The sequence below is a fragment of the Buteo buteo genome, chromosome 26 (assembly GCF_964188355.1).
Source record: "Buteo buteo chromosome 26, bButBut1.hap1.1, whole genome shotgun sequence".
Lineage (NCBI taxonomy): Eukaryota > Metazoa > Chordata > Aves > Accipitriformes > Accipitridae > Buteo > Buteo buteo.
This window is the reverse complement of record NC_134196.1, coordinates 15,584,540-15,609,443: the sequence shown is the minus strand read 5'-3', so window position 1 is coordinate 15,609,443 and position 24,904 is coordinate 15,584,540. Positions and strand designations below refer to the sequence as shown.

Here is a 24,904-nt window from a genome sequence, read left to right as displayed (position 1 = left end):
ATATTCAGATAGCTTTGATGTGCATATGCACTGCTTGTGAAAATGATGGGAAAATACTGAGAGTAGTCAGAAGCCAGCATTTATACACCTGGCAGCCAAGGGGAAGGGACATTGGGAGTGCCTGTAGACATCTGGGGGGATATTGAGGAAGACAAAGCTTTCTTTCTGCTACACTGAAGGGAAAAGATTAGGTGGGTGTGGGCAGGAGAAGGTATGATTGTTTTCTCTGCGTGACAGGAGGGGTTAGGGAAATTGTTTATTTCTTTGTGGCGGTACCGGAAATGTCTTTGTTTATGCATGTATCTGTGGCACTGGAAGAGGCAAAGTCTTTCTCTCTGGCAGCAGGGCGAGATTTATTTTCCTTTCTTTTTCTGTGGAAGAGGATGAAGGGCGGTCTGTCTACACATCTACCAGCTGTTTCAAAAAGGAAAATATGCGTGGTCTGCACAGACTTCAAAAAGGGTTGAGCGTAGGTAGGAGAGTTCATTTCAACGCTGTCCCAAGCTGAGCAAATGTTCGGTTATCTATTTTTGGCTCCAGTGACGTTCAAAGTGACAAATCAGGAATTCAAAGCATTGTACTCCACAAAGCACGTTGTACGGTTTGGAAAACAAGCCCAGTAATGCCCACCCCCCCCCCATTTCCCTGGTTCTCGCTTGAAGCACTTACCATCCCCACAAGCTCCCTTCCCTCCCTGCCATGTTTCAAAGTTTCCACCCCATTAGACGTTTCAACTTATTTATCCTCCCCCCCCGCCCCCCGGTGCCATCTTTGCCCCTCCAGTCTGACACAAGTGACCCCCGCCGCCTGAGACCCGACTTCTCTCACACAAGTCCCCCCGTCCCCGTACCCCCCCCCCCCCCCTTCCCCACACCGTTTTCCCCGCCGGCATCTCCCCCCTCCCCGCCGCACACACCCCGGGTCGGGTCGGGTCGGGCGGGGAGGAGGAGGAGGAGGAGGAGGAGGAGGTGGCCGGCCTGCCCCTGCCCCGCAGAGGCCGGTGACAGACTGAGGGGGCAGAGGCGCGGTTGCCCGCCGGCGGCCAAGATGGCTGTGACCCCCGGGGCGGGCTGACGAACGGCCCCGCGCGAGGCGGCCGTTGGGCGGGCCCGGGCCGCGCTCCCCACACCGCGCCGCGCTGAGGGAACGGGCGGGTGCCCGGGGTGCTCGAGTGGGGTAGGGGGGAGCGGAGGGGAAGGGGGGGCGGCAGGGAGGGACGGAGGGAGGAGAAGCGGCCGACGGGGCGGGGACTGCCCCGCCAGTGCGCTGTTTGTCCCCGTTCCGCCGCGCCAGGAGGAGGGCCCTGTCCGGCCGCCTTCTGCTTGCCCCCCTCCTCCGTGTGAGGGGACCGGGGCGACCGGGGCGGGGGCGGGGGAGGTGATGAGCTTGGGCCGGGGGCTGCTGCTGCGGCGGCGGCGCGGCTGCTGCTGCTGCTGCGGCTGGTGCTGCTGCTGCGGCGGCGGGAGGCGACGGCGGGCCGTTGGAGGGTCTGTCCGGCCGGCCCGGGGCCGGGGGGATGCAGCGGAGGACGCGTCTGGCTCTGGGTGTAGCTGATCGGAGAAGAGAGGCAGCCGCCGGCCGGAGAGGCCGAGGAGCAGCGGAGGAGAGCCACCCTGACATGCCTTTTCCTCTCCCTCCTCTCCAGCGGCCATGTTAACCAGAAAACCCTCGGCTAGCGCCGCCGCTGGTGCTGCCTACCCAGCCGGTAAGGAGAGGGCCGCCGCGATCGCAACGGCGCCGGGCTGGGGGCTTCCTCACTTACCCCGGCCGGGCCGGGCCGGGCCGGGCCGGGTCGGGCGGCGGGGAAGGGGGGGGGGACAAGGGGGGAGAAGGAGGCTCGGCCGCCCCGCAGCTGCCGCCGCAGCGGGGCCGTGCGTGTCGGAACAATGATCCACCCCCCCGCCCCGGTAACCGAGCGCGGGGACACACACACACACACACACACGGGCTGCGTGTTGGGTTCCAGCGTATTGTTGTGGTGCGGGGTGGGGAGTTCGCCTCGGGGAAGGAGGTGGGGGTGCTGGGGGGGGGTGGTGGTGAGAAATCACTTTAGGGAAACGACGCAGGAAAAAACTGGGAATCGCTGCTTTTGCCCGAGCGGCCGCTTTTTGACAGGGGGGCCGCCGTGCTCGTCTCCCCTCCCCGCCGCAGACTTGGCGAACTCCTGGCGGGTCCCCGGCGGCGCCGGCATTTCGCCGGGCCAGGCGGCTCGGGGAGCCGGGGAAGGGAGCGGGGCGAGGAGTGGAGGGGGGGGGAACCGGGCGGCCGTCCAGCCCCGAGGCGTGTGCGGGGCAGAGCCGGCTTGTTCTCCCGGTTAGGCGCCTGCCGGTGGCGGGTTAATCTCGGATGAAAGGTTTAGCCGGGCGAGCACGGCCCGCCCGCGCTATTAGCCGGATCGGTGCGTGTGTGTGTCTGCGCGCCGCGGCGGTGATTAGTTTTTAATGGCTTCTGCCTGAAGCAAGACGGTCGGCGGTGCCGGCTGCCCTCCGCGCTCACCCCCTCTGCTCTCCGCAGGCAGGGCAGGGGACAGCGGCCGCTCGCTGCAGTCTTCCCCGGGTACCGGAGCCGGGGTCTCCCGGGCAGGAGCTGGGACCGGTCCGCCGTCGCCCCTCGCATTGCCGCCGCTCAGGGCCAGCAACGCCTCCCACACGGTGAGCCCGGGCACGGGGCGGGGGGCCGGGGGGGGGGGGGGGCGATGAAAGGGGTTGGGGAGGGGGGGGAGGTCGGCCCCGGGGTCTTGCCGCGCCGCCGCCGCCGCTCTCCTTTCTCCGGGTGACCCCCGCGGCGGGACCGAGCCCTTCCTTCATGGGCACCCCGGGGCGGGAGAGGGCAGAGTCCCCCCCAGCCGTGGGTGTCCCATCCCGCCTAAGGAGGCGGTTGGTGTTTCAGCGAAGCGCGTTTAAATTTCTGCAGACTCCGATCACATACGTGCGTGTTTGTTGTGAGGCTGGGACCCTGTGACTGCACGGAGAAGCAGCTTTCTCCCCCCCCCCCCCCGCCGTCAGTCTGCTTTTGTGTCTCATTTTCAGTGACAAATTCGATCTTCCACACTCGCACAGAGGAGCTGTTCTGGTAAATGCATTTTTTGAGATGGCATTATTTTGGCAATGAGGTTAGTCACTGCGATTAAAGGGTCGCATGAACTGTGGTGAAAAATGAAGGCTGCTCTCCCCTTACATGTCTGATTAGCTCAGGCCGATGGCTGTCTTCCCCAGAAATAGCTGTCGCTGTACTTGGGGACAATGATTGGATGAATCCGACTTTATTGCTGCAATAGTTTACCTAAAGAAATAAGCACTGATGGCATGAAAAGGACGTTATTTTCCGGTTCTGTGATATCTCACATTATCTCCCACTCCTAGTTAATCTACTAGGAATGAAACTTCCCAAGTATGCCACTATATATGGATGAGAGAGGGTATCTCTGTCCTGAAGGCGTGATAGAGTACAGAGAGGGGTCTATATGCTGTCACGTTAACACTAAATATCTGAAATTTTTATTGCATACATTTCCTTTTAAATTATGAAAGATTTCATACTGACCCTGAAAGGCATTGATGGCATACTTTTCTTAGAATTAATGAGTTGTTCATGGATGCTCACATACTATCTTTGTAAACATATGGCAGAGCTTTAAATGGTAATGTGATTATGGGCTAGTGGAAGGTGAAACTATGCATTTAGATATTAGTGTTTCAGTGACTTTCTATGTAGCTTCAGGGGTAAAAGCATCTTATTCAAATCCATGTATAGAAAGAATTGGCTTAAATAAAAAAACCCCAGTATATGTAGAATATTCTCAAAAGGAGTGATGAATATTCTGCAAATTCAAGGTGGAGCTGCATACTTGAGATCAACATCATTGTATATTTGTGTAGCTAGGGTATATGTCTGAATTGTTCTTTAGTATCAAAGGCCAATTTTTTCACATTTGTATACCAGTTAAGTGCTGGTTGATATTAGAGTTGGGGCAGCAGCTTAATTTTTTTATAAAAACAGAAAAGGAGGAACATAGTACAAACAGCCTGGACACCGATCATGAAACTGCACGTACAGGTGGGCCCACAAATAGCAGGGGCCCACATGTAACAGAGCCCAGACTTAATTTAGGATTTGTGAAAGCGTGGTGGTCCAGCTATGTATCTGGGAGTACTTACTAATTTTGGAAGTACGGAACTTTGGTATTTTTATACATAGATTTATGTGTGTGTGTATTATATATAGTGTCTGTGCATATATATGTAGATACTTGTAGTCTTTATGAAAGCATGCGAGGCATGTGCAGGTGTTACATTTCTGTGTTTTGAGTGTTTTTATACATATATCATTGTGTATGTATGCATATGTTTATATATAGCACATATGCATGTGTATGTATATATACATAGAGATGAAATACTTACGGAAGCACACAGGGATGATCAAGCATTATATTGCTGTGTTTCATGTCCCTCTAGATTCTGACTGTTGCAGACTCTGACTTGCCTTTGCGATACACAGCCTACTCTACAGTATTTATTTAGCCTTGGGTACTATTACAGAAATACCTCATAGTGCCTTTCTGAATTTTGTAGGCGGTTATTTTGTGGTTGGCTAACATAACTTTTTGTGGTAAGGAACAGATGTGACATCCTAATGCTGGATTTTAACCTTAAAAAAAAGGGCTGTATCTGTTCATGTGATCTTTCTATAAACTTCAGGCCTTCTGACCTCAGCTGACACTGACTGAAACCATTGGTTTTGCATCCTGCTACTTCCTCCAATCGGACCTATTCAAAATTGAACATTTCAGTTTTCTTAAACCATTTTCCTTCTTCGTGTTCATTTCCTTATTGTGTTTTCATCCCTGCTTTATCTATGTGACTTCTGTAATAGCTAAAAATTGAGGGTATCTCTCTTTGTGTTTCAAATTTAAGAATGTATAGTTTCCTTAAGTGGCTGAACTTGCCGGTGACTGGATGTAAGCATGTGGATTGTATATACACTAGTTGTGAAAGAGAGACTGAGATTGAAGATAGGTTTTTGTTTAAGCTAAAAAGTTTTTCTTTTAATTCAGACAGAGAAGTAGTCCACTACCTGTCATATTTCTTGCAGTAGTGAGTTGTGTGATCCAGCCTCTAGTGAAACTGTGGTCTCCTACTTTCAAGTGAAGTTTCGTTGTTTGGTAGAATGTAGTAGCATGGGTAGAAGTGGGGAAGATGCTGTTTTACACAGGCTTCGTGTAACAGGGCAGAGGTTTTGGCTGCAGTCTCTGCAATCACAGCAACCTTTGTTGCTAAGCAGGCTGTTTTGTATTGTACCAGGGAAAGGTTTTGTTTATTTTTTAAAAAAAATTGTGGCTTCATTCTAGGCTTATTCGTGTCTGCTTCCATCCCTGAGTAGTATCTTTTTGCCTTATGGTAGAAAACATGAACTCATTTCCAACCCCTTGTCCTCTTCATTTTCCTCTCCAAAGTCATTGCTTCCTCTTTTGAAGCCTTAAGTTCTTCCCTTGGTGACTGGAACCTTTTTCCATTCACTCTCTCCTGTTTCATTATGATGTTCTTACATCCGCTTGACACGCTGCAGTAGAGATTAACTTGCTTGCCTGCTGCTCTGCTTGTGTAAATTCCCACCCGTCTGTGAGTCCCTCTCCCAGACTCTTGTCTCTGTCTTCTGCCTACCTCCATCTCTGTTCCTTCTTATTTGGCACGTATCCCTGCATTCTGCACTCTTCCTGTTTCTCTTGCAGTAAAGCAGTCTTAATCTTTTTCTCCTCCTGTCCAGTACTGTAACAACAAACCATTTACAGTGCATGATTCAGTGCCCTCCCTCTTCAAGCCCTTTCTAAGATTTCCCTACAGCAAGCCTGTTTTCTTCTGCCATGAGGGATGGATGTCGGTCCATGTACTTTTGCAACAGTCATTCAGTCTTAATTTTCAAAAATTTATATTTAAAATTTTTTTAAAAATTAATTTACCTTATAATGGAACAGAGATTCCTGGAATCTTGTAACATGAAGATCTGGTGGGTCGTGTGCTGCAATTTTTTATTGTGGGCAGCTGCTTTAAAGCAGGTAAAACCAAAGAAAATACCTTCCTATTGTGGCGTTTTCATGTAATGAATTGCCACAGAAATGCTGTCACGTTTGAGTGGAAATAACTATACAGTCATGACCTGGACTTTTCTTTATCTAGATTTCTTTGGATGTTTCTTCGTCTTCTACATAAAACTTGTGTCTAGGAGGAATATGAAGCTATCTTAACTTTTAAGGGGGGATCTCTGAAATTTGGGCTCCAACAGTTGGTGGCTGTGCTATGGGGACTGCTGTACATCTGGATGCATCTCTCATATGTGTACACTTCAGCTTACCTGAAGGGTTCAATTTAGGGTGCACTGACTGTCCTTTTTGTTTTCAACATGCGTAATACATGCAGGGTGTTCCAGAAGTACTCAGTTACTGCACCTGCATAGTCCTGACAGGAGGAAAAAAGTTTACGAATCAGTATCACTGCTGAAGCATAGTTGTGTCTGTGAAAATATTTTCTATATAAAGTCAAGTTAACTTTTCAAAAAAAAAAAGCTTATAGGGACCAGATATGACAGCAGCAAAAAATCTATAAACAGTGTGGTTTTTTCTACAGCTGTTGTTGAGCCACAAGCTCTTTAGCACAAGGGCTTAGTCTTTTTTGGTGTATAAAACACATACTCAAAATCATTATGATAATCCTGCATTATTGTTATCCTGCTAATTAGCAGCTATTTTTAGTTCTGAACAGAGGAATGCTGTTGAATTCATTTATCAAGGAAAAAAAGGCCTTTTGTACATTTGCTCAGGCTGTAGTCAACAAAATAGGCAGTGAAGCGTGCTACACCTGATACCGTATGCCTCTAGCATGTTAGACACAGTAGGGCTGAAATTGGCATGCCTAGAAATGCTGTAAAGAAAGGGGTATATAGTGTAACATTTGTTCTTTAATTAGGTTACTAGTTTGGAACACAGTTTATCCCTTCTCCTCATCTATGCAAAGTAATAGCAGATAAAGACATCTTTTTCCTGTGGAGTATTTCAGCAGGCCATCATGATTGCTTTATTATTAAGATTAATTTTATAAACCTTTTTAGATTCTGATTGACATCAAAATCTTCCTTTCTGGGGTTTTGCTCAAAATAAAATGATAACATATAGCTGAAGTGTGTGTCTGTCTTGGATAGTTTTATAGGGTGCTAGTATCACACCAAGTGACTTCTGCAAAGATGGAATGTGGTACAACTACATAATGTCTTGATGCTTTTGGAAGGTACAGTTGAGAAGAGGTATATGCTCCTGTGGTGTTCAATCCTATAGTCGTAGTCTTGTAGAAGGTCTTGAAACAGACCATTGCATTGGCTGAGTGTTACCGCAAAGGAATTGTCAGTCAGTTTGCCTTCTTGTTAGCAGGGTGGACTCAGTTTTATGCTACTTCTGTGTTGTTGCAGGTCTGTAGCCTAGGTACACTAAGTTACTGTTCTACTTCTTTCCCTAAACCCATTTGTGAAAACAAAAAAACAAACCCCAAACACTCCACCCCACCCCCCCCCCCCCCCCCCCGCCAAAAAGTGGTTGGCTTGTTTTGTTTTGTTTTGCCTGGTGTCTCTACTTCAAAGGTTAGGTTTTCAGCATAGCCATCAACTTCCATAAACTGAGCAAACCAAGCTTAAAGCAAAATTATAGCATTGATTTTGGAGTTATGAGAAACTACTGAGAGAGGAAAAAAACCCATTGTAACATTTGCTGTTCTGTAATTGATGTTGCCAGAAGATTCGGGAAGATTAGTTCTTTGAGTTCAAGCTTACCTGTTATTTCAGTATGTTTTATGGAGAAATTTGTACATCACTAAGTTTTTTGAAGATGTGTGCTATAAAAATATGTGAATCTTTGAAGGTGTAGATGGGTCTGAGCGCAGGCAGTAAAATATGTAATAAGTAAGCTGCATAAGTGCACGCAGGTTGACAGCCGTGTAGGTTGTTGGTTCTGGAATTTGCAGGCCCATCTGCAGAAGCAAAAGGGAGCTGCGTTACAAACCGCTCAGGCTTACGGTTTCAAACGAAAGGGTTATGGAGCTTCTGTGTACTATGAACAGTTTGGTACTGGGCTAAGAAGGCTGTAGTCCTCTGTAGCTTCCCAAGCCCATTAGTTGTGGTTCAGAGAACTTAGAGCGTCACTGGTGAAGCCTGTGGAGCTTGTAAGCAGTGCAAGCCTGAACTTGACAGCAATCTCAGACACCCGGTAGCCAGAAGTAGATAGGCAGAGCAAAGGGCTGGTGAGAATCCAGCCCTCATCCAGGCTGGAAGTAGAAGAAGAGGTGGTGATTCTTGTGCAGGCAGTACCCTGAGATGAGGAAAGTCCATTTTTCATTTTGACTTCGTGGTTGTGATGTGTCTGATAGCTCTGAAACTCCTGTTGGGGTTTTGGAAAGAAGAGTGAGCTCTCTTCTCTGGCACAGGTTTTGGAATAGAGCTTGTGCTAATTTGGTGCCTTTTCTTCCACAAAGAAAACCAGTGCTACTGTCTGCATCTGCATTTGCATTCTCAAGTAGCAGCTGACTGAAACTGGCAAAACCGGTCACTTTGGATTTGGGGTGAAGCTGGGATAATGCTGGTGATTTCTTTCTGCTGCTTGGAAAAAAAGCCAACCTGTGAGCAGCAAGAGAAACCATAAGGCTGCCTGAAGGTGCAGGAAGCAGAGCTACATAGTTTACACTTTAGAATGTGTTTACAAACATGCTTTTAGTAAAGAGAACTCTTTAGTCCCTGTTGAGAGTGGATAAATATTTGTTTTTTTTCCAAATCCTGGTACAAAGCAAATAATTGAAGTTTGAAGAATTCCCCAGTACCTCTACTGAAACAAGCAGTGCTTAGGAAGGGCAGAAAACAGTTAACTCTGAAAACAGGTGACTCAGGTGAAAAAAAAAAAAAAAAGTAAATTCAAATATGAACTGTGGCAATGAGTACTTGGGTTAAGAAATTCTTAAAGATGGTTTTCTCTGCTATGCTCTTTTTTCCTTATTGTCTGTATGTTAGTATTGTCTACTACCAGTTTGTCCAGATATGTTCTGCTTTGTTGTTCAACCAGTGCTGCAGAAGAAATGTTGGTACCTGCAATTTCCTAGCTCTAGTACTTGTAATCTGTACAGTTACTCTGCTGCTTCATTGTGCATTTCTTAATTATGCAGTTCTGCAATATTGCATGTGCTGAACCTCTGGCACATCTTACTAACTAGATCTGTTTCTTCTGAGATGCGTCATTTAGCAGCTCTTGGGGCAGAATTTTTTTTTTTTTTCAGTAACTGCTGTTTATATAGAGGATCAGGGCAACCTTCAGGAAACTGCTACTGCAGTGTGCTTCAAACTTGACCTGAAGGAATTCCCAGTAGCCACGATAGGCTCGTTAAGTTCCCTTGATGATTTAATTCCTGGTGCTTTTGAGACATCAAACTAGGAAGGGAATTAATGTCAATATCCCGTATATCTTCACTGAGCTTCAGTGTTACAAATGTCTTTGCTCTGAATTGCAGTTGTGTGGTAACGCTTTCTATGAGATCAATCAAATTTGATAGTGTGAGCCCAAATTGCTCTGCAAATAAACATGCACAGTCAAACTGCAATGACAAAATAAAATGGACCAGTTATTCGACGTGAGTCAAAGTGGAATCGGAAGAGAGTGAACTCCACAGAAGCAGTCCCGAGAGCTCTTGTTCTTAGGTTGTGTGAGTTTCAGAACTGCAAATTTCAAAATATTATCCAAAGGTGAAGCTGATGTTCAGCTGGCTGCTCCTTGGGAACAAGTTACTGGATTTACAAAAACATGCTTCTGCCATATCAGACTGATATTAACAGAAGCACAAAGTATGCTAGAGTCTGCGTTGCATGTCCTGGTTTTCTCATTAGGAAGCACTTCTGCGATTGCAGCACAGATTTCATTGCCTCATATCACAGCACACAACTGTCATTTTCTGATTTAATTTCAGCAACCTTAAGTGAACAGGGAATGTGTTATCCTTAGCTGCCTGGAAAAAATAAGGTTCGGATTAAAAGTGCTCTCAACCCTGGCTTGATCATCTGTCTGACAGTATCGGTGAACTTTTGGTTAGTAATTTGGCATAAATATTAAGACTGGTGAATCATCTGGAGAGACAGCAGGGGAATTCTTCCCACGTTTGTGTAAGACCAGGCAGAAGACAAACTAATTATCTTCTACTTTAGTAATCCTTTTTTCCATCCCTTTAAAATAAAGTCACTTATATATTCTTCAAGGCAAAGATTTTCTTTTCACTCAAGTCTGCATCAGGCCTGAAATCTCATCTTGGTTAAAAGTTATTATAAGACTGGTTTGGGGAAGTGCTAAAGGATATGCTTATGCTTCATTGATCTGAATGCTATGCTGAATAGCGACTGTCTGAATTGCAAGCAGTAAATGGCATCTCTTGAACTTCAGAAATGTGCGGGTTCTTTTCCTCTTTGTGCATGTCACAGCACATTTCTTATTGCTTAAAATTGTATATCTCGAGCTTTTGATACACAGCAGATTTAGGAACAAGTTGAAATCTTGATTTCTGGGAACAGCTGACTAGGAGAGCCTAAGCCATGTGAGTTCTAGCAGGCATTATATATTGATCTCCAGCATCAATAAAACTGCTACTACATTCTGTAAAGTCTAACACCCCTCAAGCATACTTCTTGATGTTACAGGACTGTTGCCTTGAAGATTCCTTGGAGGAACTCTTAGCTTATCATGGTAGCACATCCATGATTACCTTGTTGCAAACATTTTAGAGAGTCATGAAAGCGGCATTTGAGAAACAAGGGTCTGGAAAATTTAATAGCATCTAGCAGTATCACAGTATATGTGCTGTGGTTTTTAGATTATCTGTCGACAACTGACTGCTAAGAAAATACTTAGTTTTGAGGTGATTTAGTTTTGAGGTGATTTAGGCAGGATGGCGGGTTGCAGAATGAATGGTGAAGCATAGAGTTAATGCCTTTCTTGTTAACTGGGTATGTATTTATTTTCGATTTTAGGTTGGAGGCAGTAAGCACACAATGAATGAGCACCTCCATGTTGGTAGCCACGGACAAATCCAGGTTCAGCAGCTGTTCGAAGATAATAGTAACAAGAGGACAGTTCTGACGACACAGCCAAATGGACTTACAGCGCTAGGCAAATCTGGATTGCCAGTGGTTCAGGACAGACAGTCAGAGAGTGCTCACAGACGACAAGGGAGCTCCAGCTCTTTAAAATCTACAGATGGAACAGGGAAGGTGAAAGCCTCCGTTATGACACCAGAGCAGGCAATGAAGCAATACATGCAAAAGTTAACAGCTTTTGAGCATCATGAGATTTTCAGCTACCCTGAAATATACTTTTTGGGTCCAAATGCAAAGAAACGGCAAGGTGTGATTGGTGGTTCAAACAATTGCGGGTATGATGATGACCAAGGGTCTTACATACAAGTACCCCATGATCATATTGCGTACAGGTATGAAGTCCTGAAAGTTATAGGGAAGGGAAGCTTTGGGCAGGTGGTGAAGGCCTATGATCACAAGATGCATCAGCATGTGGCACTAAAAATGGTGAGAAATGAAAAACGTTTCCACCGCCAAGCTGCGGAAGAAATTAAGATCCTGGAGCATCTTCGGAAACAAGATAAGGATAACAACATGAATGTTATTCACATGTTGGAAAACTTCACATTCCGCAGCCATATCTGCATGACATTTGAATTGCTGAGCATGAACCTGTATGAATTAATAAAGAAAAACAAGTTTCAGGGCTTTAGCCTGCCTTTGGTCCGCAAGTTTGCCCACTCAATTTTACAGTGCTTGGATGCTTTGCACAAAAACAGAATCATTCACTGTGACCTTAAACCTGAGAACATTCTGTTGAAGCAACAGGGTAGAAGTGGTATTAAAGTGATTGATTTTGGCTCAAGTTGTTATGAGCATCAACGTGTCTACACTTACATTCAGTCACGTTTTTACCGTGCACCTGAAGTCATCCTTGGTGCTCGTTACGGGATGCCCATAGATATGTGGAGCTTGGGCTGTATTCTAGCAGAGCTTCTCACCGGTTATCCACTTTTACCTGGAGAAGATGAAGGAGACCAGCTGGCTTGTATGATTGAGCTATTGGGCATGCCTTCTCCAAAACTCTTAGATTCATCCAAGCGAGCCAAAAACTTCGTGAGCTCTAAGGGTTATCCCCGCTACTGCAGCATCACAACCTTGTCTGATGGCTCTGTAATACTTAATGGTGGACGCTCTCGGAGGGGAAAACTACGTGGCCCACCAGAGAGCAGAGAATGGGGTAATGCATTAAAGGGATGTGATGATCCCCTGTTCCTTGACTTCTTAAAACAGTGTTTAGAATGGGATCCTGCTATCCGTATGACACCCAGCCAGGCTTTGCGGCATCCCTGGCTAAGGAGACGGTTGCCAAAGCCTCCGACAGGGGAAAAGGCCTCAGCGAAGAGAATTACAGAGAGCACTGGTGCTATAACGTCGATTTCCAAGTTACCTCCGACTTCAAGCTCAGCTTCAAAACTGAGGACTAATTTGGCACAGATGACAGATGCCAATGGGAATATTCAGCAAAGAACAGTGTTGCCAAAACTCGTTAGCTGAGTTTGAAAAACCCAATGCTGTTAATATGAGAGATACAATGTGGCTGAGCCTTATTTGTATGAAAAAGTAGCTCAGATATACATTTTTATTTGCTCAATAACTTTATTCATTTGTATCTTTCAGCACTCATTTTAAATGTAAGAAATGTTGATTTTGTTTTTATAAAAACATGGGGACAATGCTTTAAGTTTTTATACTTATTTTTTAAAAGTTTGTCTTCTACAGTACAATTAGCCTTACTGTAACTAGTGTGACACAGTAATAAACATCAGTGGCAGGCCACTGGTTACAACATGACTGTCATGCATTGCAGCGTGGTGTCAAAGGTATTAACCTTTCTCTTCCATGGTTCATATTAGGTTTCACCTGGGGTAAATTGGTAAGACTTTACCTTTTGGATTTTATGGGTATGGGTCTTGATTCTGCAAACACTCACACCTATGCCTGACTGGACTCCAGGGAGAACACTCAAAGAAATACAGTTAAGCCAGCATGTTACATTGTCGTTTTCTGTATGGTAGCCCAGAGAAAGTAGTGGTATCACTAATGATACAGTCACCTCCTATGGAATGCTTTCTCTATTTAAAATTCATCGTTTTTGCTTAAAATGAGCATTTAAATATAATGCAAAAAATAAGAACTTCCAGGGCTAAAATGACTCTCTTACCTTGCATGCCATGTGGTAGAGTGAGAGGAACGGGCAGTCTCAGAAAGAATGAAGATGGAGGTATGTCTGTTCCTCTAGATCTGGAAGCAACTGATGAGTGGGTAAAGCAAAATGTTCTGGACTTCATTTCAGGTATATAACGTTGAGCATTCGCACTGGGCTTCTCTTCTCCATCTCCCCCCATCTCCCCCCCCCCCCCCCCCCCCCCCCCGTTTTCTTTTCTAATGTGCAGTTTGGTCTCCCTAAATTGCATAGGCAGAAGTGCTCATTCTGTCAGTTTTATACTGTAACTTCCAGACTGTTATGCTACATGGATTTCACAGATTGCTTTTCTTTCTTCTGACAATGTTAGTCTGAGCGACTGTGACTTCTCTGGTACATTTGTACTTCAGATCACACCTGCATGTAGGGGCAAACACTATGTTACTACATTGCTTTCTGTAGAAAAATACTTCACCTTAGACAGCATAACTGTAGGTGGAAAGATCCTCAGTGGAAAGCTTTTCAGTTGGCAGACACATCCTAGATGCTTTCTAATAAGGGAGAATTATCAAAGGAAAGTGAAATGGTTGGAATTTGATTTAATCTTTGGCATTTGTAGCTGAAAATTACCTTTGAAGGAACAGTTAGAGATGTGTAGATTTGTTCACGTGTGTGTGTGCTAATGCTTGGTTTTTCTTTTTTACTTTTAACTGCATTAATGGAAGAAAGGTGGTCTTTACTGAGGAATAGTATCTAGACCTATGAGAGAAATATTCACGTGTTGTAGCATGTTTTCAACAGGAACCGTTTGAAATCCAGGATCAGTATTTCATCACATACAATGGCTGTGGTCTACGTTGGATGTATAAAACATATGAAAAGGGAATTTTAAACAAAGTAGAACATAATCTAGAAGGGTTTATGGATGTTAGAACAAGACATACTAGAATGGATTGCATTAAACCTCAATAACTGTACTATAAGCAACATTTATATGCACAGATTTTTCTGAGTTACTTGTACAAATTATGAAAAATACTTAAAGCATGGTCCCCTGAGAGGCCAAGAAAGTTTCCGGTTAAGTTCTCCTTCATATTCATTACTTTACCACTTACAGCTTAATTTTTTTGTTTGGTTGGTTTTTTTTTTAACTTAATGTAAGACTGGGGGAGGGATATAAATGCAAAATGACGGAATTCTCAGGAAACATATCACTTAACTTCTTGCCAAAAACTCAACACCTAAAGAAGCTCCAAAAATAATTTCTGAGTAGAGGATGGTATTTGTTGATTGATAACTGTAAAAATTAGAGCATCAATCAACCATTTTTCTTACTTTTTTTTAAAAAAAAGAGATCGTTTCCTGCCTCTAGTCAAATTAAATTATTTAGTGTTAAATGTTCACAACTTTATACAATGTGTGTAAGTGCAATATGTTAACATGTATGAAATCATGTTAAAAATGAAATAGAGTAATACAGCTAAGAAAAGTGGCTTTTGGAATATGAATATCCAGTAAGTTACGGTCAGTAAATTCTAAGTCTGGAAAAGAGATATATTAATTTTCATATAAAATTAACTGGCTCTCATGACTGTGGGAATACAATACTGTGTATGTTTCTACAGTGACTGGGAAACTACTTCCTCCACCACCTACTTGGCTTTACCACTACTTTCCACCTTAACTCTTCCTGCAAAAGTTCAGACATAGGGATGCTTATGTTAGGGGCGGAAGAAGAATCACCTCCCTTAATATATTTTAAAGGGAGCATTGATACATGTTCTTGCCTTTCATGGCAATTTAAGGTGAAAACATTCATAATGTTCATGGGTCATTAATGGGCTAAAACCACTAAATTTTCTTTTTCATGAAACCAGTTCTTAATGCCAATAATGCATTTATGATCCACCTTCTTCATAAATGCTACCGGAAACTTTAAGGCCAAAATACAGTGTGCAGAGCTATTTTTTTAACCGAGATACAGTGGAACTTCCTCTATAATAAAGGAGCAGCTACATCAAGGTTTTGAAGTGATGCAGCTGCTTTTTATTGTAGCTTACTTATACCTGTAAAGAAGGAGGGAGGAAGGGAAAGGACGTTGCCTCTTGCTTTGATGTGATTTTATTCTAAGGGCTCTGATAATTAGGCTGGTAGAAGTTGGCTTGGAAACAGTGCTTAGTCTCACATGTTACCATTGTCTGGGGGTGTCTGAGCTATTTTCAGATTTAGTAATAGCACAGCGTTGTCTTTGGTTGCAGTCTCACTTGGCTCAGTTTCTTGCACCACTGGAGTGTTCATTACCACTTAAGTGTATTGGAACAACAGAGTGATGCAAGATGTGTAGATTAACAATAGAGGATGGATTGTGCCCTTGGTGTTAACAATGTGCCTTTGTTACAAATGCCGTGTTTGTAGGGCATGCATCTTGGCCTCTTTAACCCTTTGAATACTGGATAGTAGGGATGAAATCTATTTTTAAATGCTCTACCTGTCTTAAAACATCCTGTAGATGATCGAGGCCTTAATAGAAACAATAAGGCAATCACACTGCTAGGTTGGAGAGGACACTCTGTTCTTGTAGTACATCTCATTAAGGGGTTAAAGATGGCCCTTCCTCATTGGTTGTACTTTAACATCAAATTGATTTTTTTTTAAATACATTTTTGTTATGGTGACACTAGACGGAAATCAACTGTATTTGTAAAAATTTACCTCAAACTCTTTAGTTTTATAGTGTGATTTAATCCCAGGGCATTTGGTATGAACCAAAGTGCATTCCTTTTATATGTGCCTGGCTCTTATAAAGGTGGCCAGGGATTTTTACAATTTGGGTGCAAGGCACTTAAGCCACTTTTAACTTGGTGGGTGGTTTGGAGTTATAAATGACTTCATGGGAATGTTGAAAACACTTTAGACATAAGTAGCATCGGGCAATATTAGAATCTTTAGGAAAAGGTGTGCATTATTTAATGCTCTCCATTTTTTAGTATTTTTTTTCCATCAATACTACTTGTGATAAGTACAAAAAGAACTCTTTTTCCAGTCAGCAAAGATTAGAATATTGCCCAGTTTAATGCTATGGTAGCATTTAAATAAAACAACATTTGTGAATTATTGTTTTTAGGAGCTTGTACATCTCTGCTACAAATTGTAATTACTCAGTTCGACTGCTACAATTACGTCTAAGCAGTAGCTTGGGTTTTTATTGGGCAACGACTTAGACACGTGACTGTAATATGCTGCAACTGTGTGTACTGAAAACGTGAAAAACGATTGAATGTGGACTGTGTATATATGTATGTATAACTTTCTGTGAGATGCTGCTGTTGCCACTTAACATTAAAGATGTTGTAGTGGGTTTTAATCCTAGTGGCCAGTTTTATGATACTGTATGTATTGTACAGCTGATGACAGGAGTTAAGACTGTTCTAGTGAATATTTGTTACATTTTATTGTTGTGGCCAGAGATCATTTCAGAATAAAATTTTATGTCCTACTTTACTTCTCTCCACTGTAGTTTGGGTTTCTTTCTGGTCGTAAAGAGAGCCTGTGGAGTGCTGGCATTTCTTAAACGTGGAAAGGCCTTCTCGTAGCCTGCTGAAGTCAGTGCCAGCAGTGCCTTTGTCCCCCAGCATGCTTACTGGTATCTGTATACAGTAATAACCCATCACTGGAGGATGACTTTTCTGCTGCTTTATGTGTCTTGACAGCCTTCAATATTGCCCAAAGGCTGCTTTTGCCCTGAGGTTTCTGAAGTTCTTCTCAGGACTTAGAAAGTAATATATTTTGTATTTTTATTTGCCCCATACTTGAGAGAAAACATCTGTGGCAGCAATTTTGTCTGTATGGGTGTTTTAATTTTTTTTTGTGGTTTTTAAAATATTTTTTTAAATAACAATAGATCTGTTTTTATAAGAAATACTTGATCGAGAAAGGTGCAGTGTGTATTCTTAAAACTGCTTTTAAAAAGCCCACATTTGTGCAGTGATCTTTGAGCCAGGCTGACTTTTCAGAACTTGTCAGACTCCATGAAGTCCCAGGATAATGAGAACATACTACACAAAGCTGGTAGGCTAGATGGAGCTAAATTCTGTTCACATATACATCCAGAGTAGTTTCACTGTTCAGCGCAGAACTGTCTTGTGAGTAATTGGCCACATTCTCTTCTTGGCAATGTCAATGTACACCCAGAGCAGTTTCACTGGAAAGCTTGCTGATTCAGGTGAGCCCAGGCTGAAATCAAGGGATTTTAACTGCACTTTAGTGTCTCCTTTTCAGTATAGTTGGGAGATTCCAAAGCACAAAACCCATCAAGATTAAATATAGATAAACATAGTTTACAGCCCCAAATTGCAGCAAGCCAAAAATTACATCTTTGTGGATTAAAGCCTATTTGTTAATTACTGTGTTCTTCTGAGGACAAAGACCTTTTTTTTCAGTTATTTTAGCTTTTTTTACAGCTCTCTTTTCCTTCTCATCTGTCTCTCACCCTCTCCTCCAGCCATCTATCCCTCTTGCCAGCTCTTGTATGCTTCTGTCACATCTGTTTTTTCATTTGAAGAAGGGTAGGGGCCACCTTGCCTGATTTCAGTTGTCTGGAAGCCGGGTTTTGGCCTGTGCCATTTGCTGAGTCTCCTGGTAGCTGGTGGGGAAACTGTGTTGCCCTCTGCCAGCCCTGCTCCCTCCCTGGTTTCTGACAGAGAGCTCAGACCCCTGCCTAAAATGGGGGCCTCGGAATCCCACCCTGAATGACGGTCTATATTTGCCGTTCTCTCCATGGTATGTACTTTTGCGAAGAAACTGTGGCTTCCTTCAGATGTCAGCTGTGCCTCTTGTTTTTACAGCAAAGCAAGTAAAGAATGCAAGAAGTGATCAGGTACCATGTTATTCATGTCTAGGTGCTGCTGCTTTTCTTAAAAATACCATCTTGTCCCATTTTTTAAGATCTACTTACTGAAAGATCCAGCATGAATTTTACTCTTCCTCAGGACTTGAGAATGAAAAAGCAGGTAAATATTAAGGGAAGTACCTGAATAGGTCTGTCTATGGTCAGGATCTGGTATTTAGAGGGAAAAAAAGATACCTGTAAGATGAATAGGGCCAAGTTTGAGGTAAGCATGATCTTTCCTGGGTTCAGTGAAGGTTCAAGAATTTCGGCAATATCCAGTTGAGATTGGGAAAGTCTGAAAACCATTGATAAGCTTTTATTTCAGTGGAAAAATACTTTCCTTTGAGAGCCTGTCATTTTATACTCTGTGCTAATAATTAAAGGATGACATTAAAGAGTCTTTTCTGTAGCTAGAACTTTTAAAACATTATTATGCATTTCTTTAAAAAATGTGATTTATAATGCTCTTAGACTGCTAGCATAGTCTCGTGTTTCATATTTTAATGTTCCTGAAAGGAAGAACATTCCTTGTCTTTGTCTTGAGTACGTGGTACTAGACGTCTCCCAGCCATCGGGACGTCTCTCAGCCGTCAGATATGCTATAGCAGAGTAGAAGTGGCATTGATGGAACTGGTTTCTGTTCCTTCACAGAAATCATCTGCAACTCTTGGAACTGGGGTTTCTCTGTGTTGTTTTCCCTATTTGGTTTTGTCTGTTGTTTGTTTGCTTGTTCGCTTGTTCATTTGTTTGTTTTTAAGAAGTGCTTTCCAGCCTCTGGCTGTGGTGATTCTTGGATCTCTGCTGACTATCGAGCACTTTTGGGATATGCAAAAATAATGTTTCTTTAGCTTTTCCCCCAACAATAAACAGACAGTCTAGGTTAGTACCAAACTCCAAAGGCAGGGTATGCACATTCACCTCCAGCTTCTGTGTTCCAGTCTCCACACCAGCTGTTAACCTTGTTCTTTAACTTCTGCATGAAGTTCAGCAGACATGCCAAGTGCTGCAGAATGAAATGGCTTATGTCCATCTCTTTGGCAGGGGAGGTGGTGGGGGGAAGAGACTACAAAAGCAAGGTCATGACATGTTTTTGGAGAATGTTTGGGATATAGCTGGAGCTAGGGAGAGGTTCTGCTGAGAAGTTCTTGGGCTGGGAGCTCTACATAACACTCTGGGAGGTGGGAAATGCAGTATTCCTGCTAACAGGCTGGGAACTGTTTTCCCTTTTTTATAGACTGTGTTTTCATTGCTTTGCTTTGGTTTGGTTGTCTGCAAGCTGGACATGACTATGCATACCTTACGTACCTAACCATGCTGTCTGGAGTAGCTGCACACAGTGAAGTATTACTTTATAACTAACATCCGCGCTGGGAAAACCAGAGGTTCTCATTCAGAGACTGTCTGACCTGACAGTGCCCCGTGCATAGCACCCCCAGAGTTCATGTAAGACTGTCTAAATGCAAAGCACTGCAGTGAAGTATTAAACCTTGATTAAACATAATGGGTGAGAGAAGTGTCCACCAAGCAGAAAAGCAAAGCAACTGACAATTGTATTATGAAGACTTTTGGGCAAACTCAGTTTTCAAGTATAGTATTGATTTATTTAATAAGACCTCTTTAATTTAATAAAAATGATCTGAATAAAGAGGTAATATTAAGATTTTTATTTCAGCTTCAGTGTGGCAGTAAAAATTCCACATCTAGTTTTTATTTGTATTTTCCCCAAGTGTGTGGGGTGCTTGCAGGCACTACAAATGTACTTTGCTCAAGCCATCTAGGTATAGAGATCTACTCTAATATCTCCTGACAGATGAGTAGGACCTAAAATCAAAGAATGTGCCTGTGTGTACAACATATATACATATATATATGTATGTATATGTGTACATATATATATATATATGATTCTTTAAAAAACAAAACCCCAAACTTCGCAGGCATTCTTTGTAGTGCTTTACAAAGGAAAGAGACGTGGCTTCGTTTTCCCTTTGCCTCTTTGAAGGTTCGGTATCAACCCAATATCTTTGCGTTACCCACACGTCAAAGCCAACCCTCACCGCTGGAGTCCCCGTTTCACCGGCAGGATGCGCGGAGCGAACCTCAGCTTTCCTGCTGGAGGCTGATGGTGCTCGGTGAGCGGGAGGCGAATGTCGCCCTTGTCATGTTTTCCAAAGCGGACTTTCACCAATGGGAGAGCTGTTTTGTATCTTACCCTGCTTGGCAATCCTTTCAGATTAAAGCCCGAGTCTGCGCGGTTAGGCTGGGTTGATAAACTTCAGCTGAGAAAGAAATCCTGAGGCCAAGGCAGAGTTTGTAAAGCCCGCAGCTAGAATAAAAAATGGATTTCTAAACATCCCGCTACTTGTCACATCCAACAGTGGCACTTCCAAAATGGCCTCGAAGATTTGAAAGACCTTTCCAAAGGTCTGTGCAGGGACAGCTTTGCCCAGTACTGCCCTGGCCCGGGGGTCCTGCCTACCCTGCAGGCCGGTGGCAGGGCCTCTGGCTCCTCACTTCTGGCTCCCTCAGGCTACAAAGAACACTTCAGGGACTTAAAAAAAAAAGCAGCATTGCTAAGGAGAAACTAACCCTTTGTGTCTCAAGGGCACTGCACGCCGGGCTGCCATTTGCCAGGGTGTCGGTCCTGTGAGCTGCGTTGCCCGGCCGGACCTGCTCCTCCACAGCCGCCTCGCAGGCCTGCCAGCACCCATCTGCCCGCCATCTTGGGGTGGGCCGGCAGGCCTCATTCCTCCCCAGCTAGCCCGTCGCTGCCCGCAGATCCGCCTGCAAACCACACGCCAAAGGCAGCGAACTGCTGGTTACGGTGCTTTGAAGGCGAAGTCGCTGCCGGAGGGTAACCCGGCAAGGTCTGCCAGCCCGCCGGTGGGAGCTGGCCTGAGAGCGGGCTGTGCCCAGGAGCTGTGCGAGGCTGGCAGGGGCCCTGCTCCCCACGGTGCAGGGCAGGGACCCTTCCCCTGTCCTCTCCTGCATGGCGGGACCGAAGGGTGACGGTAACGCTGAGGTAACGCGCCGTCAGGCCGCGGGAGGAGGGAGGTGCTCCCTACCCCGGACGGGCAGCATCAGGCAAAGCAGCTTAGCGCTTGTCAGGGTGGGATGTGAGGAGGCTGTCACACACTGTACCGCTGGCACGGGGCGGGGAATGTTTCCAGTCGTAAGCGTTTGCAGATGGCCTGTCTTAATTAGCTTTGACAAGTACCTAAGTTGCTGTAAGTTACACCACAAATGGGATCCTGAAGCTTTCGGGTTTTGTCACTTTTAAATAAAAGTTTTTCCCTCCTCCTGCTACAGCATTTCCATTTTTCTTTCCATGTAAGGCTCTTGAGAAGAAATGAGATCTTTGCGTAGCTGAGGAGCTATATTTTGATTGACTAAATGATTTATAATTAGGAGGTAGCTCCTGCCAGTGCTCTTCATATGTTGACTGAGAATTGCCTGCAGCAAATCAATGCAGGCAGAGCTGCCAGAAAGGCACGCTGATGCCTTCTTACAGCAGATACCTTTCAACCCCAAGCTTCCTCCTTCCTCTGGTACTGACTCAGATGAATTTTCTTTATGGCCAATGACTCTACAGGAGTTACAGGGTTGCACTCCAAGGGCCTGCAGTGAAATGCTTACCCATGCGGTTATTTATGATCTATTGTGTGGGAGCAGCGATGCTGGTAGCCTTTTCAGAGCCCGTGAATGAAATGTGCGTGAAATCGAGCTGAAGGCAAGTGTGCCTCTGCCTTTGAAGGATGTGAAGCAGAACCTCTCCCCACCTGGCAGAAGCCGCTTGGCTTGCTTGCCAAAAAGGTGGCTCTGGAGGGGGCTCACGTGGGCAAGATTAGAAAGAGGAGAGAGTTGGCTACGATCGGGCTTTGAGGAGATACAAATGGGGTTTTTTTCTCCTCTGATGAAACTATGGCCTAACAGGCACCTGGGATGTTCTGACTAGGGAGGAGCTGGGCGCATAATCCATCCCTGGCTGTAGCAGAGGATCAAGATAAGACTCTTGGTTCCCACTTTCGTGGTTTTCCCTTGGCTGAGGTGGGTCTGGCAGTGTTGGGCAGGCCAACTCCCCTTTTGGCCAAAGCTGAGGAAATCCTCATGAGCCAGCCTCTCTGTAGATGGGCAGGTTGGAGAGACAGGGAGCATGCTGCAAAGGAAGGGCAACAAGCAATAAACAAAGGCTCACTTTTTTCCTCTCACGGGAGTTCATTCAACTCTCTATTGCAACTGACTTGGGTATCAGTGCTTGAGCCATGAGCACCCTATGTATCAAAAACCCAGATTCAAGCCACATAAACTCAGGAGATTAAAAAAAAAAGTTACCTGTTTACTTTTGTTTAATTGCCTTCGTGGATCTCAGCTTTCAGCGTTTACATTTACATATTTCTTTTCTATCTTCCAACCATGACAACCAGAACCTTTTGAGGAGCGTAGAGCCTCAGGGACACCCACAATTACAGCAGATAACACGTCATAAATTCCCTTACATAAATTTACTATTTTTCTGCTATAAAAATAGTTAGCTTACTAGCACCTACTGCTGCTGTTGGAAGACTGTTACAAACCACTATTTCTCTAATGGTTAGAAATGTGCTTTTAGTTTAAAACAGTTGATGACTTTTTTCATGCTATTTGTTCTTGTGCCAACATTGTCTTATAGTTTGAATGATTCTTCAGCCTTGCTGGTATTTGGGCATGTATTTATAAAGTGTAATCGTATCCCCCTCAGCCTTTCTTTTGCTAGGCTAACCCTATTAAGCTATATTAGTCTCATCAGTAAAACTGATTCCCCATTCCCATCCTACGAGGTCTCTGCACCTGTTCTAGCTTGAGTTCAGCTTTGTTAGAGCTGTGGATGGCATTCTGGTTGTGGTCCTGCCGGGGATAAGTACAGCATGAAAAATACCTCTCCCTGCCCACCGTGGTACTTCACACAGTACATCCCAGGATTTTTCTGCTCTGTGTCATGCCGGCAGCTCGGGCCATTCCTCAGTCCTGTGGCTGCTCCCCTGCCTCTCCTCCCTTCTGCCCTGTACAGCTGATGAGATGCAAGTTACAGCAAAATTTCTCATGGCTGGTCTCTAACTGCTTGACTTTGTTCTATTAGATTTCCATCACCTTATCATGAGAAATGAAACCCCATGATTCTCATGAGTATATGTAATTTGAGAAGCTGGAGCTTTTAAGAAAACATTAGAAATGATGTGACTGTAAGAAAAAATAATCATACTCAGCATTCATTTTTCAAAGATGTGTTTCAGGATGTGATGCAGTTGTCTCTAATCAACGTTGATGTATCAAGGTGTTGCAGTTGCACCAAAAAAAATAGCAAAGATGTTTTGCTGCCAGCTCTCATGACTGCAACTGGTGTTTTTCTTCAAATCCTTGCTCCTAGAATTGTTATTATACAGTTACATTTTCTGACCTTTTATTGAAATAAAAGTTTCTAGTCTCAGAACTGTATCTGGAAAGAAGTCTATTGTCTCCAAATCTGGAGAACAATTCCTGTGAGCTTAAACGGAACAGATTAGAAAAAGAAAGCAGATTTAAATTATAGACTAATGAATTTTCAGGACGTGTATCAATATTGCTAAAGCTTTCTGAGTGTTCAGAGTCCTTGGTGTTATCAGAACCGTGTGGAACAGTATGACTTGAAGCAAAAATCCTGGTTTTCTACACAGTTAATTGAGAGTTGCTTCATGGAAAGACATCATGCCAGGTGTGGTGGTACTGTTGTGCCATACCTGGCCATCTTGCATCGAAATGTCTTACACTGGGCGCTCAGGTACACTGTTCTTACTCTCTTAAAAAGGCACAAAGAAGGAAGATTATAATAATAAGGCAGCTGTGGAAAATAGGGAATACTTAAAATTGCTGGAATTAATTTAGTCCCAATGAGGAACTATTGAGAGTGAACTTCATGGGGCATGCTCTTATCATGGGTCATGAGAAAGCAAGAAATGAGCTGGCCCCTGCCTCTGCCAATTCCCACTTCTATGTCACTCGGAAGGGTTGCAGCTGGTGAGAGGGGTTGGATGTGCGAACTTGCAGGCTTCAGTAGGATTCACTAATGAGTTTAAGTCAAAGTTTGAAGGCATGTCTTCAAAGGTGGTATGTTTAGAATGTATGACCCCTGGTGCTAGCTGTTCTGTACAATGTGCATCCCAAATGTAGGGATTTCCCTAAAAAAATCAAAGCCCACACTGATGACCAGGGACGAAGCTCAGTGTAAGTCTTCACTGCCCACTCTTTTCATTCTGTTTAACAGTGAACTCCCTCCTGTACAGAAGAATGGAGTTTTCTTGCAAAGACTTTTGCTTGGAATTGTTTCTGTGCTTTCCTTCAATACAAAGTTTCCTGGACAAGCTGAGAGAATACAGGGAATGGAAGGGCAAGAAAGTATTATGAATGGCTGCTTTAAAGCTGGAAAAAACATTTTTCAAACACATTTTGAATATTGATTTTGAAATAGTGTCAAAAGCTTGAATTTTTAAGTGTTAGGTTCTGCTCTTGCTTTTCTTCCCGCGCTTCACAATTTTTTCTTTCTTTCCTTTTCGGCACTCACTTATTTTGCCACAGGAACCTGGAGAGAGAGAGAAAACAGATTAAAAAAGAAAGAAGCCAGAGGAAGTCAATTTAAATGTGAAACTGAAAACACTGCAAAAATTTTGCATAGAGCTTTCATTTTCAGACACACAGAAAATTCACTGAAAAAT

The 24,904-nt window shown here is 44.0% G+C and overlaps 1 protein-coding gene across 2 annotated transcripts; it reads left to right on the top strand.

Moving 5' to 3' along the window:
- Window positions 1-1,376: 1,376 nt before the first annotated feature.
- On the top strand, window positions 1,377-12,823 carry DYRK2 (dual specificity tyrosine phosphorylation regulated kinase 2). 2 transcript variants are annotated; one of them, XM_075057892.1, is made up of 3 exons: window positions 1,377-1,705; window positions 2,515-2,651; window positions 11,041-12,823. In XM_075057892.1, the coding sequence occupies exons 1-3, from the start codon at window positions 1,651-1,653 to the stop codon at window positions 12,640-12,642; spliced, it is 1,794 nt and encodes a 597-aa protein (XP_074913993.1). In that variant the 5' UTR covers window positions 1,377-1,650; the 3' UTR covers window positions 12,643-12,823. The 2 variants fall into 2 exon arrangements, with proteins under 2 accessions (XP_074913993.1, XP_074913994.1); XM_075057893.1 differs by lacking the exon at window positions 2,515-2,651 and having other exon boundaries at window positions 1,379-1,705.
- The last annotated feature ends 12,081 nt before the right edge of the window (window positions 12,824-24,904 follow it).